The following is a 13605-nucleotide window of genomic DNA, read 5'->3' as shown; positions in this document are numbered from 1 at the left end:
AGGTACCCGTACAGTGCTGCATGGGCCACACGTGGACTGCTGTGAGCCTGGGAGAGAGGGACCAGCAGTGGTTATTGGAAGTAAGCACACCCTCTTCCCTGGCAGATTGAGGGAGTGTATCCTGTAGAAGCACCAGTTAGTACAGATTTGCTTTCGAGAGCAGTGTGATGGCAAGCAAAAAAAGTTAAAAACACAAGTTTCAATAATCATCAGTGAAGGAATACTGAGACTTGTTGAAACTATTCTAAGAAAGGGGGTCGGGGGCCGGGGGCCGGACACCCGTGGCTCATGCATATAATCGTAGCTACTCAGGAGGCAGAGATCAGGAGACAAGATGAAGAGGCTCTCGGTTCAAAGCCAGCCTGGGCAAATAGTTCTAGAGACCCCATTTTGAAAATATCACAAAAAAAGGGCTGGTGGAGTGGCTCAAGTTGTAGGCCCTGAGTTCAACCCTAGTACCGCAAAAAAACGAAAAAGGTGCTGGGGGTCGGGGGGAATGATGGAACAGGTGAATCTAACTAAGATACATTGTTTTGTTTTATTTTTCTTAGCAGCAGTAAGAGGTTCAAACTCAGGGCCTCTCTTGCTAGGCAGGTGCTCTACCACTTGAACCATTCCACCAGCCCTAAGATACGTTATAAGCACTTTTGTTAGTGTCACAATGTACCCCCAGTACAACAATCTAATAAAAATTTTAAAGTAATTACCAATGAGGAGTGAATAAATAATTATGGAGTGTTTATCCATTATGGAATTATGGAAATGCAGTTCTCAAAGCGTGTGTTCAGTGCAGACTTACTTACCAATAATACATAAATAAGATAAAATTAGATTCTGAACAAAATGTTTATAATATTTTCATTGAAGAATTAGTTACAGACTTTTATCTACACATGAAGGGTGAGTGGTTCTTGTAGGCAATTATAGTAGTTGCAACAAGTTGTTTTGTATTTAAGTATAGAGGGTTTTTTATTTTTTTGTCATTCTGGAGATTGAACCCAGAGCCTTGCACGTGGTAGGCCAAGTGATATACCATTTGAGCCATGCCACCAGCTGTTCTGTTTGCATTTTGTTTTTGAGATAGGGTCTCATTAACTTTGCCTGGACTAGCCACAAACTCATGCTCTTCCTGCCCCTGCCTCCTGAGTACCTGGGATTACATGTGCGTGCTGGCATGTGTCTAAGTATGGAGTTCTACACTTAACTCTACCAGATACAAGCTGGATTTCTTTTGGGAGTCCTAGACTTGACAGTTTTACAGAGGTGATGGAGATACCATCCATTCATCACATCCCTTCACCTGATGTGGCCAGCTCCCCACAGTGACCAAGCTTCTTGCAAGTAAGCACACTCTGTTTGTTTGACCTGTGCTGTTTTCTCTTTCAGACGCGGAACTGGTGCTTTCAAATCCAGAGTAGGACTGCCTGCGCCTGCTCCTGTTATCAATAGCAAATATGGACTCAGAGAAACTGATAAACGCTTAAATAGGCTTAAAAAGTTAGGTGATAGCAGCAAAAATTCAGACAGTCAATCTGTCAGCTCTAACACTGATGCAGACACCACTCAGGAAAAAAACAATGCAAGTAAGTAAGGGAGATTTGATAAGATACATCTTTTAAGAGTTTTTTCATACAGCTGTCTTTGTGAAGCATGCTTCGGTAGCTTTGAACTCCTAACTACTGAGAGAAGCTGGAGCTCAAGCTTCAGCAGCCCTCAGGGTTCTAAAATGCTTTGAGTACACAGAAGTTCCTGTCCGCTCCAAAGTCAGCACCATCATCTATGCTGCTTTTCTCTCTTTCTTTTTTGAGTATTTGGTAGCTGGACACTGAATTCTTCATCATAAGTTCCAGGATCTTCCTGTGTTTGAGGAGAACATTTTCGAGCTGTTAGGCCCCACAAGACGACAGGGGCCTGGGTGGGATTGTCAGGCTCCTACATGTCCAGTGTCCTACCAGTCTGTTAGGAACGGTGATGGATGTGGGTTCATAGCTTCCAGCCTCAAAATTTCTACCTTTTTACTACTCACTTAACCTTTTTCAGAGTGAACTGACCCAGTTCACCAAACCACCAGTTGCTAGGCTCAGAATTGTGCTAGAGGAACGTTTGGATGTGGCTGTGCTAAAGCATGTATTGTTAACTGCTACAGAAAGTAGCAAGAGAGCTGCAAAAGAGAAAGAAACATGCTTTGAGGTGTCAGTTGTGTGTGGGGTAAGAGCTGATGGAAACTGGAAAAAGAGAATAAAGAATAAGCAAGAGAAAAAGAAGAGAAGAAAGCCTGAATGGACAAAGGACAGCACGTGATGTTTCCGGAGCTGTGAAGTGCTGGGGTCTCAGACTACTGCTGGTCATCTGGTGACCAGGTTCTCTAGGTGCCACTGCAGCTGCAGGCTCTTGTCCCTGAGGACAGTTGTGAGAAAGGTCTGACTGGCAGGCCCAGAGTCTGCCCGTATTGGCACTCTAAAGTCTAGGGAGATTTCTGAGCGTGTAGGAGCCCCCTGAGGACCTGGTTCTTATAGGCTCTCCCTGCCTTCTGATGTTTTCAGCCCAGTTCCAGATGTTCCCTCCCTTACAGAAAATCCTGAGGAAAGGGGAAAGTGTCTCCATGATGGTGAATATCCCTGCGTGAATTCCTGGAGCTGCTTAGTCAGAAGCCAGGTGTGACCTCTAGTATAAAAGTGAAGTATAGCTTAGTCACACTTTTTAGCTAATGTGCAAAGTGAACACAGGGAGTTAGTCATTCACTGTGGACTGTTGCTCTAATAAATGAATGCAGTGTAATGAACGTTTGCTTTCCTAGTCTAGTTCCTTGGTGAAACTGGAGACTTGTGAAGCCCATGTTATAAATGCTTACAAACACAGAAAGAGCCACAGAGCTGGCTCTGTGATGTCCGGAGCAGTGTTTCTGTGCATTTGCTTTATCACTAGCATAGAGATCCTGAATTTAGTACACCACTTAACTGAAAAGATAACATGCAGGTCATTTTCATAAGGTTTCTTGTGTACTAATATGTAGGCTTCTAGGAAATATTTATGACTTAGCCAAGTATTTGGTAAAAAGTCTGCAGTTCTTAGAGAAGTAAGACGCATGAGATTTGGGCCCCTCCCTCGGGAGCCGATGCCTTAACTCCCAGGCAAGGGCACAAGTCACTGTGCAGAGCAGACTAGACTGCCATTTCTCCAGGTTAGTGGGAGAGATTCCCTCTGCTCTGTAACCTCAAGCATTGTAGACTAGAAATACACCACTTTCTAGCCCTGCTTCGATTGGGATGCTTGCTTTATTCAAAATGCCTTTCTGATTGTTGTTGTTTGGAGTTGTCCAGGGGTGGCTGTGACTAACTTTGAGGTCACAGCAGTTAATAGGCATGGGTCAGAGCTCTGCAGGAACCGAGACTTTAGCCTTCTCTCAAACCATTGTACATTAAGTTGTGTTCACATAAGATTCCCTCCAGCTCTTACATGTATTTTTTTTTCTTTTTTTTTTTTTTTTTTTGGTGTTTGTGTCTCAACCACACCATTTAAAAAGGCAGACCATTTTAAAACTCAGGCTGGAGGAAAAACTACAGCAAGCACCAGAGCTGTTTTCCCAGGGGAGACAGGCATGCATAGTGCACATGCGGACAGACTGCTGTCCCTCCCTGGCTGCTCAGTCCTCATCCTGTACTTCATTTAGGCCTTAGCAGCTGAAATAATGACAGCTGTCTTTGAACAGCATGTATAAAGAACCATTTCTGCCTAGCCAGGAGAAAAATATTTCTTGCTCCATTGCGGGCCTTTTTAGAAGATCTCATGGTCTCCAACTTTACTTTCTGCTGTAGCATCCAGGAGTAGAGACAACAAGAAATCCACTTTCACTGTTTCATTCCCTGAGTGCGAATTACAGTACTGTTATTGGAAGATTCGAGGTCTTCAGGTGCCTACTGTATGGGCTGCTTCCTGTAGTCGGTGCTAAAGATGTGGGCAGTCCCTGCCAGTGTCAGGAATCAGCACAGGACCCAGCAAGTTGGCCAGTGGAGCCAGTTTATCTTGACCAAAGAGCCTGGACATGGGCCTGGGCTGCTCCTGCTCCTTTTCCTTCTTGATGGCATTGCCACCTCTGATTGTTCTGCACTCCTGCTAAGCCTGCTGGCTGCCTTCTTCCAGGTAGCCTTTGCCAATCTGTGTCAGTCACATCAGCTGAAGCTTCTTGTGCCCAGCATACCAGAGACTGAGATCCTTAAAGTCCTGTTGGGGGTCATCTGGACTCTCCAGTTCTAGAGATGCTAGCATATGTGGAGCCCTTGTACGGTCTTGGTTTGTGTGGGTGGTGGGCATTTCTGTGCACCCTGTGTGCTCAGGGAGACTTGTGACTTTTTGTAGTTCTTGCTCTGGCTGTAAGTCCGGTGCCACACTACCTTACAGGGTTGTGTGTGTATGTGTGTACTGGGGTTTGAACTCAGCCTCATGCTTGCTAGGCAGGCACTCTACCACTTGAGCCATCTGACAGTCCCTTTTTTGTGTTGGGTTTTTTCAAAATAACGTCTTGCAAGCTATTTGCCTGGGGCTGGCCTCAAACCATGATCCCCCTGATCTTTGCCTCCAGAGTAGCTAAGTTACAGGTGTGAGCTACCAGCACCTGGCTGCCTATAGTTTTGATGGCACCATTAACTGTCTGTGGTAGCCATGCAGTAGCTCCTTTACCTGTGAGTTGAAAATGACTATAAAAATTGAGGCAGCACTATGAACTGTTCAAGAAGTCAGGATCTGGAGCCACGGACCTAAATTCAAATCCCATCTTAGCCGCTCAGCAGATGGGTGGTCGTGGGCAGCCGGGTCTGTGGGAACTTGGTTTTCACACCGTATGGTGGTTCACATTTCCAGCTCACTCTAACATAGCTGTTGTGGACAGCGCCTAGCAGGTGGTAGTTGCTAAGAACGTCACCTCCACCTAAGCTCACTGTCCAGGTTTATGCACTCGGGATTTGTCCAGGCCCCAAGAGAAAGATAATCACATAGGATAAATAGTGCCGAAGCTTGGGTGACTACACATACATCCTGCTTCCACTGATGTCAGAATCCTTGGTCTCTCATACTTTTTAAAGTGATTGACTTCTAGTTTGTCACTGTGGCCCAACTTCCTCCGTTAGCCTTACTATCCTGAAATCCCCAACCCTCACCAGGATGTCTCGCAGCATTTTGTGCCATGAAGGACTCCTGGCATGCTAGGAGTCCCACATTCTTCTCGTCTGGCTTGTCTGTGGCTTTGGTCTTTGACTTGTTGGGATGAGCTTTTCAAGCAAATTGAGAATGCTTTGATGATAATTCAAACGTGTGCGTGTCGAGCCTGTTGAAGGACTTCGTGGCATCAAGTACCGTCCATTTGGGGCTTGTCTTAGAAGATATTACTTTGTCGGAGACTGGCACAGCTGCCTACAAGGAATCTTCTGGAAGGAAGGATAGGCTGGGAATAACCCAGATTTAGAATCTCCTTAAAATGGGACTTATCTAATGGATTAAAGTAACTGCCAGGTAAGGAGAGGCATGGATGTGATCATACTGCACAGGAAGGGCACCCAAAGTTCCAAAAGAGAATCATGAAAGGCTCCTAAGGGAGGTGTTGTCTGGAATGAGGCTCCAGGCAGCACTTTGAAGCTTTTGCAGAGCAGAGGGACGTTGGTATACGTGCTTGCACCAAGGGAAGACCAGAAAGGGTTAAGCCCAAAAGTGACAAGTGATGGTAGGAAAATCATTCTGGCTACATGGAGGAGATGGATGGATTGTCGGGGAAGCAACAGGACAGACAGGTAAAGTGCCATGTTAAGGCAGATTATACCATTTGGGACAGAAGCAGACAGGTTCCAGGGATATTGCAGAGTGGACTCCACAAAGTGGGTGTTGACTGGATGAGTCAGGGAAGGTATGGACAGGTGGTGAGTCAGATGGAGAAGCTACTGGATATTTGATACACTCTGTTGTAGACAGTGACTCTGGAGCTTAGGAGAAGCCTCAGTGGGCATCTGGTGATCAGGATCTGTGATTCTGGGAGAGGTGGGCCAGTGAAAGAGGTGAGGGAAGTACCAGCACACAGGTGGTATTGGCCATGGACTGCAAGTGGGTGCCTGTCATCTGGATAGTGTTGAGAGTCTCCAAGGGGCCCTGGATGACAGAAGCTTGAAGAATACCAGTGTTAGGCAGCTGGAGGAGTGGCAGGAAGGAAGAAAAACCAGGAGTGTGCTCTTTGACAGCCCAGGGAAGAAAATGATTATCAGAGTCCCGCTTAGGGAAATGAAGTGCTCACAGATTTCATGGCAGGAAGGCCGTCTCACTGCGGGGGCTGGGTCCTGACTGCAGAGGGGAATATGTGTGTGTGCTCATGGTGCAGGGCTGGCAGAAGCAGGAAGAAGAAGCATAAAAGGTCCAGAGCCGCTAAGCTTCATCATTGATAGTGTCTTGAGAAGGTACACTATGAGCAAGTCCTTCATAGCCACATGTGAGAAAGCCAAGCAAACGGTAGTCACACAGCAGATGCAGTGCCGCCATGGTTCTGCCTGGAACTGATGAGAACACTGATGTGTGTTCATATTGGCAACATATCTACTCGTCACCCTTGTAAGCAGGCCTGAGTAGAGCATTCTCTTTACTAATGATTTCCCCAGGTAATCGTATATTTTAAAGAATAACCTCTGACAAGCAGGTTTTTTTTTTTTTTTTTTATTCATATGTGTATACGAGGCTTGGGTCATTTCTCCCCCCTGCCCCCACCCCCCCCTTACCACCCACTCCGCCCCCTCCCTCTCCCCCCCACCCCCTCAATACCCAGCAGAAACTATTTCGCCCTTATTTCTAATTTTGTTGTAGAGAGAGTATAAGCAATAATAGGAAGGAACAAGGGTTTTTGCTGGTTGAGATAAGGATAGCTATACAGGGAGTGGACTCACATTGATTTCCTGTGCGTGGATGTTACCTTCTAGGTTAATTCTTTTTGATCTAACCTTTTCTCTAGTTCTTGGTCCCCTTTTCCTATTAGCCTCAGTTGCTTTTAAGGTATCTGCTTTAGTTTCTCTGCATTAAGGGCAACAAATGCTAACTAATTTTTTAGGTGTCTTACCTATCCTCACCCCTTCCTTGTGTGCTCTCGCTTTTATCATGTGCTCAAAGTCCAATCCCATTGTTGTGTTTGCCCTTGATCTAATGTCCACATATGAGGGAGAACATACGATTTTTGGTCTTTTGGGCCAGGCTAACCTCACTCAGAATGATGTTCTCCAGTTCCATCCGTTTACCAGTGAATGATAACATTTCGTTCTTCTTCATGGCTGCATAAAATTCCATTGTGTATAGATACCACATTTTCTTTTTTTTTTTTTTCTTTTGTTATTCATATGTGCATACAAGCCTTGGTTCATTTCTCCCCCCTGCCCCCACCCCCTCCCTTACCACCCACTCCACCCCCTCCCTCTCCCCCCCACCCCCTCAATACCCAGCAGAAACTATTTTGCCCTTATTTCTAATTTTGTTGTAGAGAGAGTATAAGATACCACATTTTCTTAACCCATTCGTCAGTGGTGGGGCATCTTGGCTGTTTCCATAACTTGGCTATTGTGAATAGTGCCGCAATAAACATAGGTGTGCAGGTGCCTCTGGAGTAACCTGTGTCGCAGTCTTTTGGGTATATCCCCAAGAGTGGGATTGCTGGATCAAATGGTAGATCGATGTCCAGCTTTTTAAGTAGCCTCCAAATTTTTTTCCAGAGTGGTTGTACTAGTTTACATTCCCACCAACAGTATAAGAGGGTTCCTTTTTCCCTGCATCCTCGCCAACACCTGTTGTTGGTGGTGTTAGCAAGCAGTTCTGTATAATTCCAGTTCACAATAAGTCATTCGTCCTCAAATTGAGTGCTTTACTACTACTGCTGCATTCTAGAAATAAGCTGCTTCCTTGAAAGCGGCCCACACAGATGAGGGTGGATTGCATTGCTAGGAACTCTGCTTGTTTGGATCACCTGCAACCATTCATGAGCCAATTTCTGAGTACAGAACCTTCTGTTGCTGAGGGTTGGATCGTTTTGGAGTGTTGTCTCGCATCCTTGCTCCTCCCTCTCAATAAGGACTTAGGAAAGCTTTCTTGCTTTGCCATGCAGAAGGACCGGGAGTGCCCCAGCCCTCACTTGGGCAGCTGTGGTCATGTGCTGGCCTTACCATGACTGTGGTTTTACTCTCTGTCCTCTGTTGAGGGCAGGGATTATGTGGTCATTACAGTTCCCTTGTTGGTTTGAATAAAGGAGTTTTTTATCAGGAAGAGGTTTTTTGACTGTTTCATAGTCCAGACTGTAAGTACAATAAGGATGGCAGAGTCAGGGGCAGCATTGGTCACCTAGGGAATCTTCTGAAAAGCCACTCAGCTATCACCCTAGGCTCAGATTGCATTACCATTAGAGTCGTGGGTCTGTTTTGTATTCCTGTCTCGGAAGGAAGAAGTTGGGTCCTCCATCATCTCGAGTTTGCTTGTTGGCGTCAGGTGGTCACTGAAGGGACAAGGCCATGTAGTTGTTGGTGCATTTCTGAGTTGACAGCTCACTGCCGTCTCTTCTGGTCCTCAGAGTTGAAGGGCTCAAACAGCTTGTAATACTGTAGGTCTTTTTTGGTAAACATCTATTGGGAATGACAGTGTGGTTCTTAGAATCTGTTTTTCTTGTTCAAATCCATCTTGATAGGATTTATGTTCTAGAGCCCAGCGGTAATAAATTTCTCTTCCATAGTACTGGCCAAGTGATGTCCTTACTTTGGGTAAATGTGTAATAGACCTTAGAAGCATATTTAAAATTAGGTTTTAAGAATTTGTGAAAGTTTGAGGCCAGCCTGAGCTACATACTGAGACCCTGTCTCAAAGAGAAGCTAGGGGAAGAAGACATGGAAGAAAGCAAGCTATGATTTTTAGTTACTTTCCTTCAGCTCTTTTTTGAGAAAATACTAAGTCAGGAGAAGAGCTATGGCATCCTGACAGATAAGGGAGAAGCCTGGAGTGGAGTTTTGAGGGCTCAGGGCCTGCTGTGCTGAGGGTTCATGAACCATAAAATATTTACCGTAAGCACAGGGCAATGCACGGTCATGCCACAGAGAACCTAGACGCAGCGTAGCGAAGGCGGACGTGCTGGCAGGCTGCAGTGGTTGGGGGCATCATTTTGTTCGACATTGGGTTACCAAGCTGTTTCTCATCTATTTTTTTTTCCCTCAACCTTACAGCTTCTAAGCGAAAATCTTCTGTTGGTGTAAAGAAGAGCAAGAGCAGGACATTGAGCAGGCAGTCCGTGTCGAGAGTCCCTGCTGCCCCCAACGCTACCTCACCTAAGCTAACTCACATGAACAACTCCAGGGTACCAAAGCAACTGAGAAAGCCGGCGAAGCCTTTACTCTCAAAGATCAAACTGCGGAATCACTGCAGGCGGCTGGAGTCGAAGAGTGCTTCAAGGAAACTCGAGATGGGAAACTTAGTCCTTAAAGAGCCCAAAGTAGTCCTGTACAAGAATTTGCCCATCAAGAGAGAGAAGGAGCCAGAGGGATCAGCCCAGGCTGCAGTGGCGAGTGGGTGCTTGACCAGACACGCGGCACGAGAACACAGGCAGAACCCTGGGCGAGGTGCTCATTCGCAGGGCGAGGGCGGGGGCGAGGGCCAGGGCGAGTCCTGCACCTACATAACCAGGCGCTCAGTGAGGACGAGGACGGGCACGGGTGCGGGCACGAGCCCGAGCCTGAAGGAGGTCTCAGACATCAAGCTTGAACCAAATGCGGTGGACGGCTGCAAAGGCAGCGGGAGGGACCCTTGCCCAGACAGTGGCGAGCAGCCTGCTGCTGAGTCACAGGAAGAGCTGGCCCACGAGCCTGCACAGAATGGGGGGGCACACTGTCCTAAGAGCGTCCCCAGCATCGCCAAAAAGAAGTCACGACAAGCAAAACTTGTGAAACAGTTTGCAAAAATCACGGAGTCCCCTGGAGAAGACGGGGCACTGCCAGATTTGATGGAGTCCCATCCCGACCAGGGCGAGTCCAGCAGCATAGCCAGGGTGCCTCTGAGCTACGCAGACTGCGCTCCTTCACCTGTCGGTTGTTCCATTGTTACGTCAGATGGCTTCAAAGCAAAAGACAGCTTTAGAACTGCAAAAGGTAAAAAGAAAAGGCGGACCACGAGGTACGATGCACAGTTAATCCTAGAGAATAACTCCGGGATTCCCAAATTGACTCTTCGCAGGCGTCACGACAGCAGCAGCAAGACAAACGACCAAGAGAATGATGGCATGAATTCTTCAAAAATAAGCATCAAGTTAAGTAAAGACCACGAGAGTGATAATAACCTCTATGTAGCAAAGCTCAACAATGGCTTTAGTTCAGGATCAGGCAGCAGTTCTACAAAACTGAAAATCCAGCTGAAGCGGGAGGAGGAGGGCCGGGGCTCCTATGCAGAGGGGCTTCATGAGAACGGGCTGTGCTGCAGCGACCCCCTCTCCCTCCTGGAGTCTCAGATGGACGTGGATGACTACAGTCAGTACGAGGGAGAAAGTACAGAGGACCCCTCCTCTTCGGAGGGGGACGGGGAGGGGGATGGGGGGGATGACTATGACGACGACTTCGAAGACGACTTTATTCCCCTTCCTCCAGCCAAGCGACTGAGGCTGATAGTGGGCAAAGACTCTATAGATATTGACATTTCTTCACGGAGGAGAGAGGATCAGTCTTTGAGGCTTAATGCATAAGCTCTTGCTCCCAACTTGGCCTGGGATAACTACGTAAATAAAATCCAGTCAGCTATTCCTCAACTGAACCTTTTTAGTGGCAGCACTTCTGTCGTCTCTTCACTTATCAGCATAATATTGTAGAAAGTGTACAGCGTACTGACTCTTCTTAAGTCTGATTTGTGCAGATTTTTATCGTACTTTTTAAAATAGCCTTCTTATGTGCAATTCTGAGTTGAGAGGTAAAGCCCTGTTGTAAAACAAAGGCTCCAGGAAAATTGTACAGAGATAGCAACCTTCCACACAGGACGCTGAGACAGTGATGTGGCTACGCGATTTTTTAACTTGAGAGCATCAGCTGGCTCTTTCGTAGGTGACTAGACAGTTATTTAAGCTAATCATAGCAGCAGCATACTAAGGTTGCGAGTATACCTAATATCACCAGCAGTGACCTTTGGCTTTTGGGTTTATTTGCTAGATGTCTCCCCCTGGAGTTTTGTCAGCTTCCCACTGTTTGCTGGCCCAGATGTACTGCTCGTGGCCTTCCTAACATAGCAGACCATTGCTTGGGAGTCAGATTGGTTTCTTTAAAAAAAAGAAAGAAAACACAAGTACATGGTGACCGCTCACTCTCAGTACGTCACATGTGCGAGGGTGGCAGTGCAGGACGAGCTTCCAAACAGCGTATTTATTGCTTGTCATGTAAATTACAGACCTTGTATTTAACACTTTTCAATCCTTTTAGATAAAATTGTTCTTTGCAAGGATGATTGGTGCTTATTTTTCAAACTTTGCTGTGAACAATGTGACGACAACAAGTGACATTACCTAATGAACTGCAGCTGTCTTCATTTGGTTCTCGAGTTTTCTGTTGCACTTGTAAAATGCTACAAGGAATATTAAAAGTCTATTCACTTTAACTTATAATAGTTTATGAAATAAAAACACAAGTCACAGCTTTTGTTCTGTGGTAACCTATAAAAAACGTTTGTCTTTGGAATTCCATGTAAAGACTGAAAACAGTGTATATGTTGTAAATATTTGTGTGTTGTGAGAAATTTTTGTCATAAGAAATTAAAAGAACTTACCAGGAAGGTTTTTAAGTTTAGAAATATTCATGCCAATAAAATAGGAAATTATAACTATATAGTTTTAAGCACTGCGTCAGTGGGAGTTATTGGCTTATGTTAGTTTATTATGAAAATATCAAAGATTGTTTGATTATATTATCAGTTAAACAAAAAGAGGAGTCAGATTTAATTTGTTTTTTTGAAGCACTTTGAAAAATTAATTTTAAGTAACTTAATGAGCAAATTTTTGGTTACTACTTTGTGTTCAATACCAGTCTCGTTTGTTTCTCTGGGTTATTTTACAAATCAAAGACCTTGGGAACGGCGGTCTGGAGCAGGGGTTTAACACCAGTGGGTCTCTCTTTCCCGGGAAATGTGTACATGGTCTTCAGATAGACAGTGCTCCTGAGCGAAATCCACTTAGGGGTCCATACAGCGTCCATAGAAAAGTAGCCCGCGTCTTGAAATATGAAAAGTAATCTTCAGGTAAGGGTCCCGTGGAGGGAGCTCAGTGGTTAGCTCTTGTCACTAGCCGATGCCTTCCGCCTTGTTGGGGGACATCATTTCAACTTAGTTCCTTCAAGCTGTTGCCAGTACGGTAGGTTCCAAGTAGAAGCTCAGAAGATTCCTGAAAGCTTGTAAGATTCCTCTTGCCTTCCTCCTCACATCCTGTAGCTCTGGGTCGTGCCAGCCTCGTTCCTGGTGCAGTCTGACCCTCAGGTATTAAGCAGGTGGGCGACTCCTCCCCACCACACCCGCTGGTCTCAGGAGCTCCTGTCCCAGGCCACCTGGGGCACTTTACAGACTCGTCCAGTCCTCATGCACCTCTGGGAGGATGAAGGCAGACTGTCTGGAGTGTGCCCGGGGCAGTGAGTCGCCTCTCGTGCCCCCTTTCGCCTGGGCTGTTTTGAAGAGGCTCGGTGACTAAACCTTAACTGTGTCTCTGAATCCCAACAATAGCCATTTCAGGAATTTCAATCTTAAGGAAAAAAAATAACATGTTTCCCATTTTCTTCACTTTTAAGCTTAATGTTAGTAACTTATTTATGAAGTTTGTTTTGATTTTGTTGTGGCCTCGCCTTTTGAGGCTGACCTTCCCTTGGGTCTCGAGCAGTGACATCTGGTGACAGTCGCTGCCTCTCAGGAGTGGGGATGCACAAGCACTCAGCAGCTGCTGATGCCTTCTAGGGACCCCTATTTCCGTTTCTAGAAGGGGCCTTGGACTGTTCTCGATCTGCTGTAGACCTTCAGTGTGAGGTGACCAGTCTCGACGAGGTTGCAGTCAATAAAACTTCACTTGAGCTTATGCAATGATTGGTAAAGTTTTGGCATTGTAAGAATTAGGAAGTGAGCATAGAAATATATGTAAAGAATTCAATTTTCAATCATTTTTCAAATTGCTGTTTTAAATTGTTTTGCCGAGTTGTAATACTTTTGAGATACAATGTATTCCTTGTACTGAAAGATTGCAAAAGGACTTTTTCAGCATTTGAGGTAAGTTCTTTAACGTTTCATTAAAAACATTTTTTACAAATATTTTGTACATGCACTTGCAGTATTGAGGTTAATCATTTTAATAAATTCGGAAATTAAAACAATGTGGTCGGTGTTCACTGTATGGAGAAGAAAGGATCAAAGCAGAGACTTTATCCCGGAGGCACGCATGTGAACCAGGACATTTCTCAAGCTTTCGGGCAGCCTTGAGTGTTGAGTTCTCTGCACCCGGCTCAGTCCTGCCTGTGCCCCTCTGAGAGCAGTGCACCCCCTTCCCTGGGGAGGCCTCCTGGCCCGAGACCTCAGAGCTCAGAGTGACCGTTGCAACCTAGCACCACG

The 13605-nt window shown here is 45.8% G+C and overlaps 1 protein-coding gene across 5 annotated transcripts in view; it reads left to right on the top strand.

Moving 5' to 3' along the window:
* Positions 1–13370, top strand: part of Kmt5b (lysine methyltransferase 5B) — a 51891-nt gene extending 38521 nt beyond the window's left edge. For all 5 annotated transcript variants that reach the window (XM_074050457.1, XM_020172472.2, XM_020172473.2 and 2 more), the window contains 2 exons: positions 1387–1583; positions 9219–13370. In XM_074050457.1, coding sequence (XP_073906558.1) covers positions 1387–1583; positions 9219–10723 — 1702 coding nt within the window. In that variant the 3' untranslated portion in view covers positions 10724–13370. The remainder of the gene's footprint in view (positions 1–1386; positions 1584–9218) is intronic.
* Positions 13371–13605: the final 235 nt, after the last annotated feature.

The sequence above is a fragment of the Castor canadensis genome, chromosome 1 (genome assembly GCF_047511655.1).
Source record: "Castor canadensis chromosome 1, mCasCan1.hap1v2, whole genome shotgun sequence".
NCBI lineage: Eukaryota > Metazoa > Chordata > Mammalia > Rodentia > Castoridae > Castor > Castor canadensis.
Note: the sequence above shows the minus strand (reverse complement) of the source record. Positions and strands in the feature narration are given on the sequence as shown.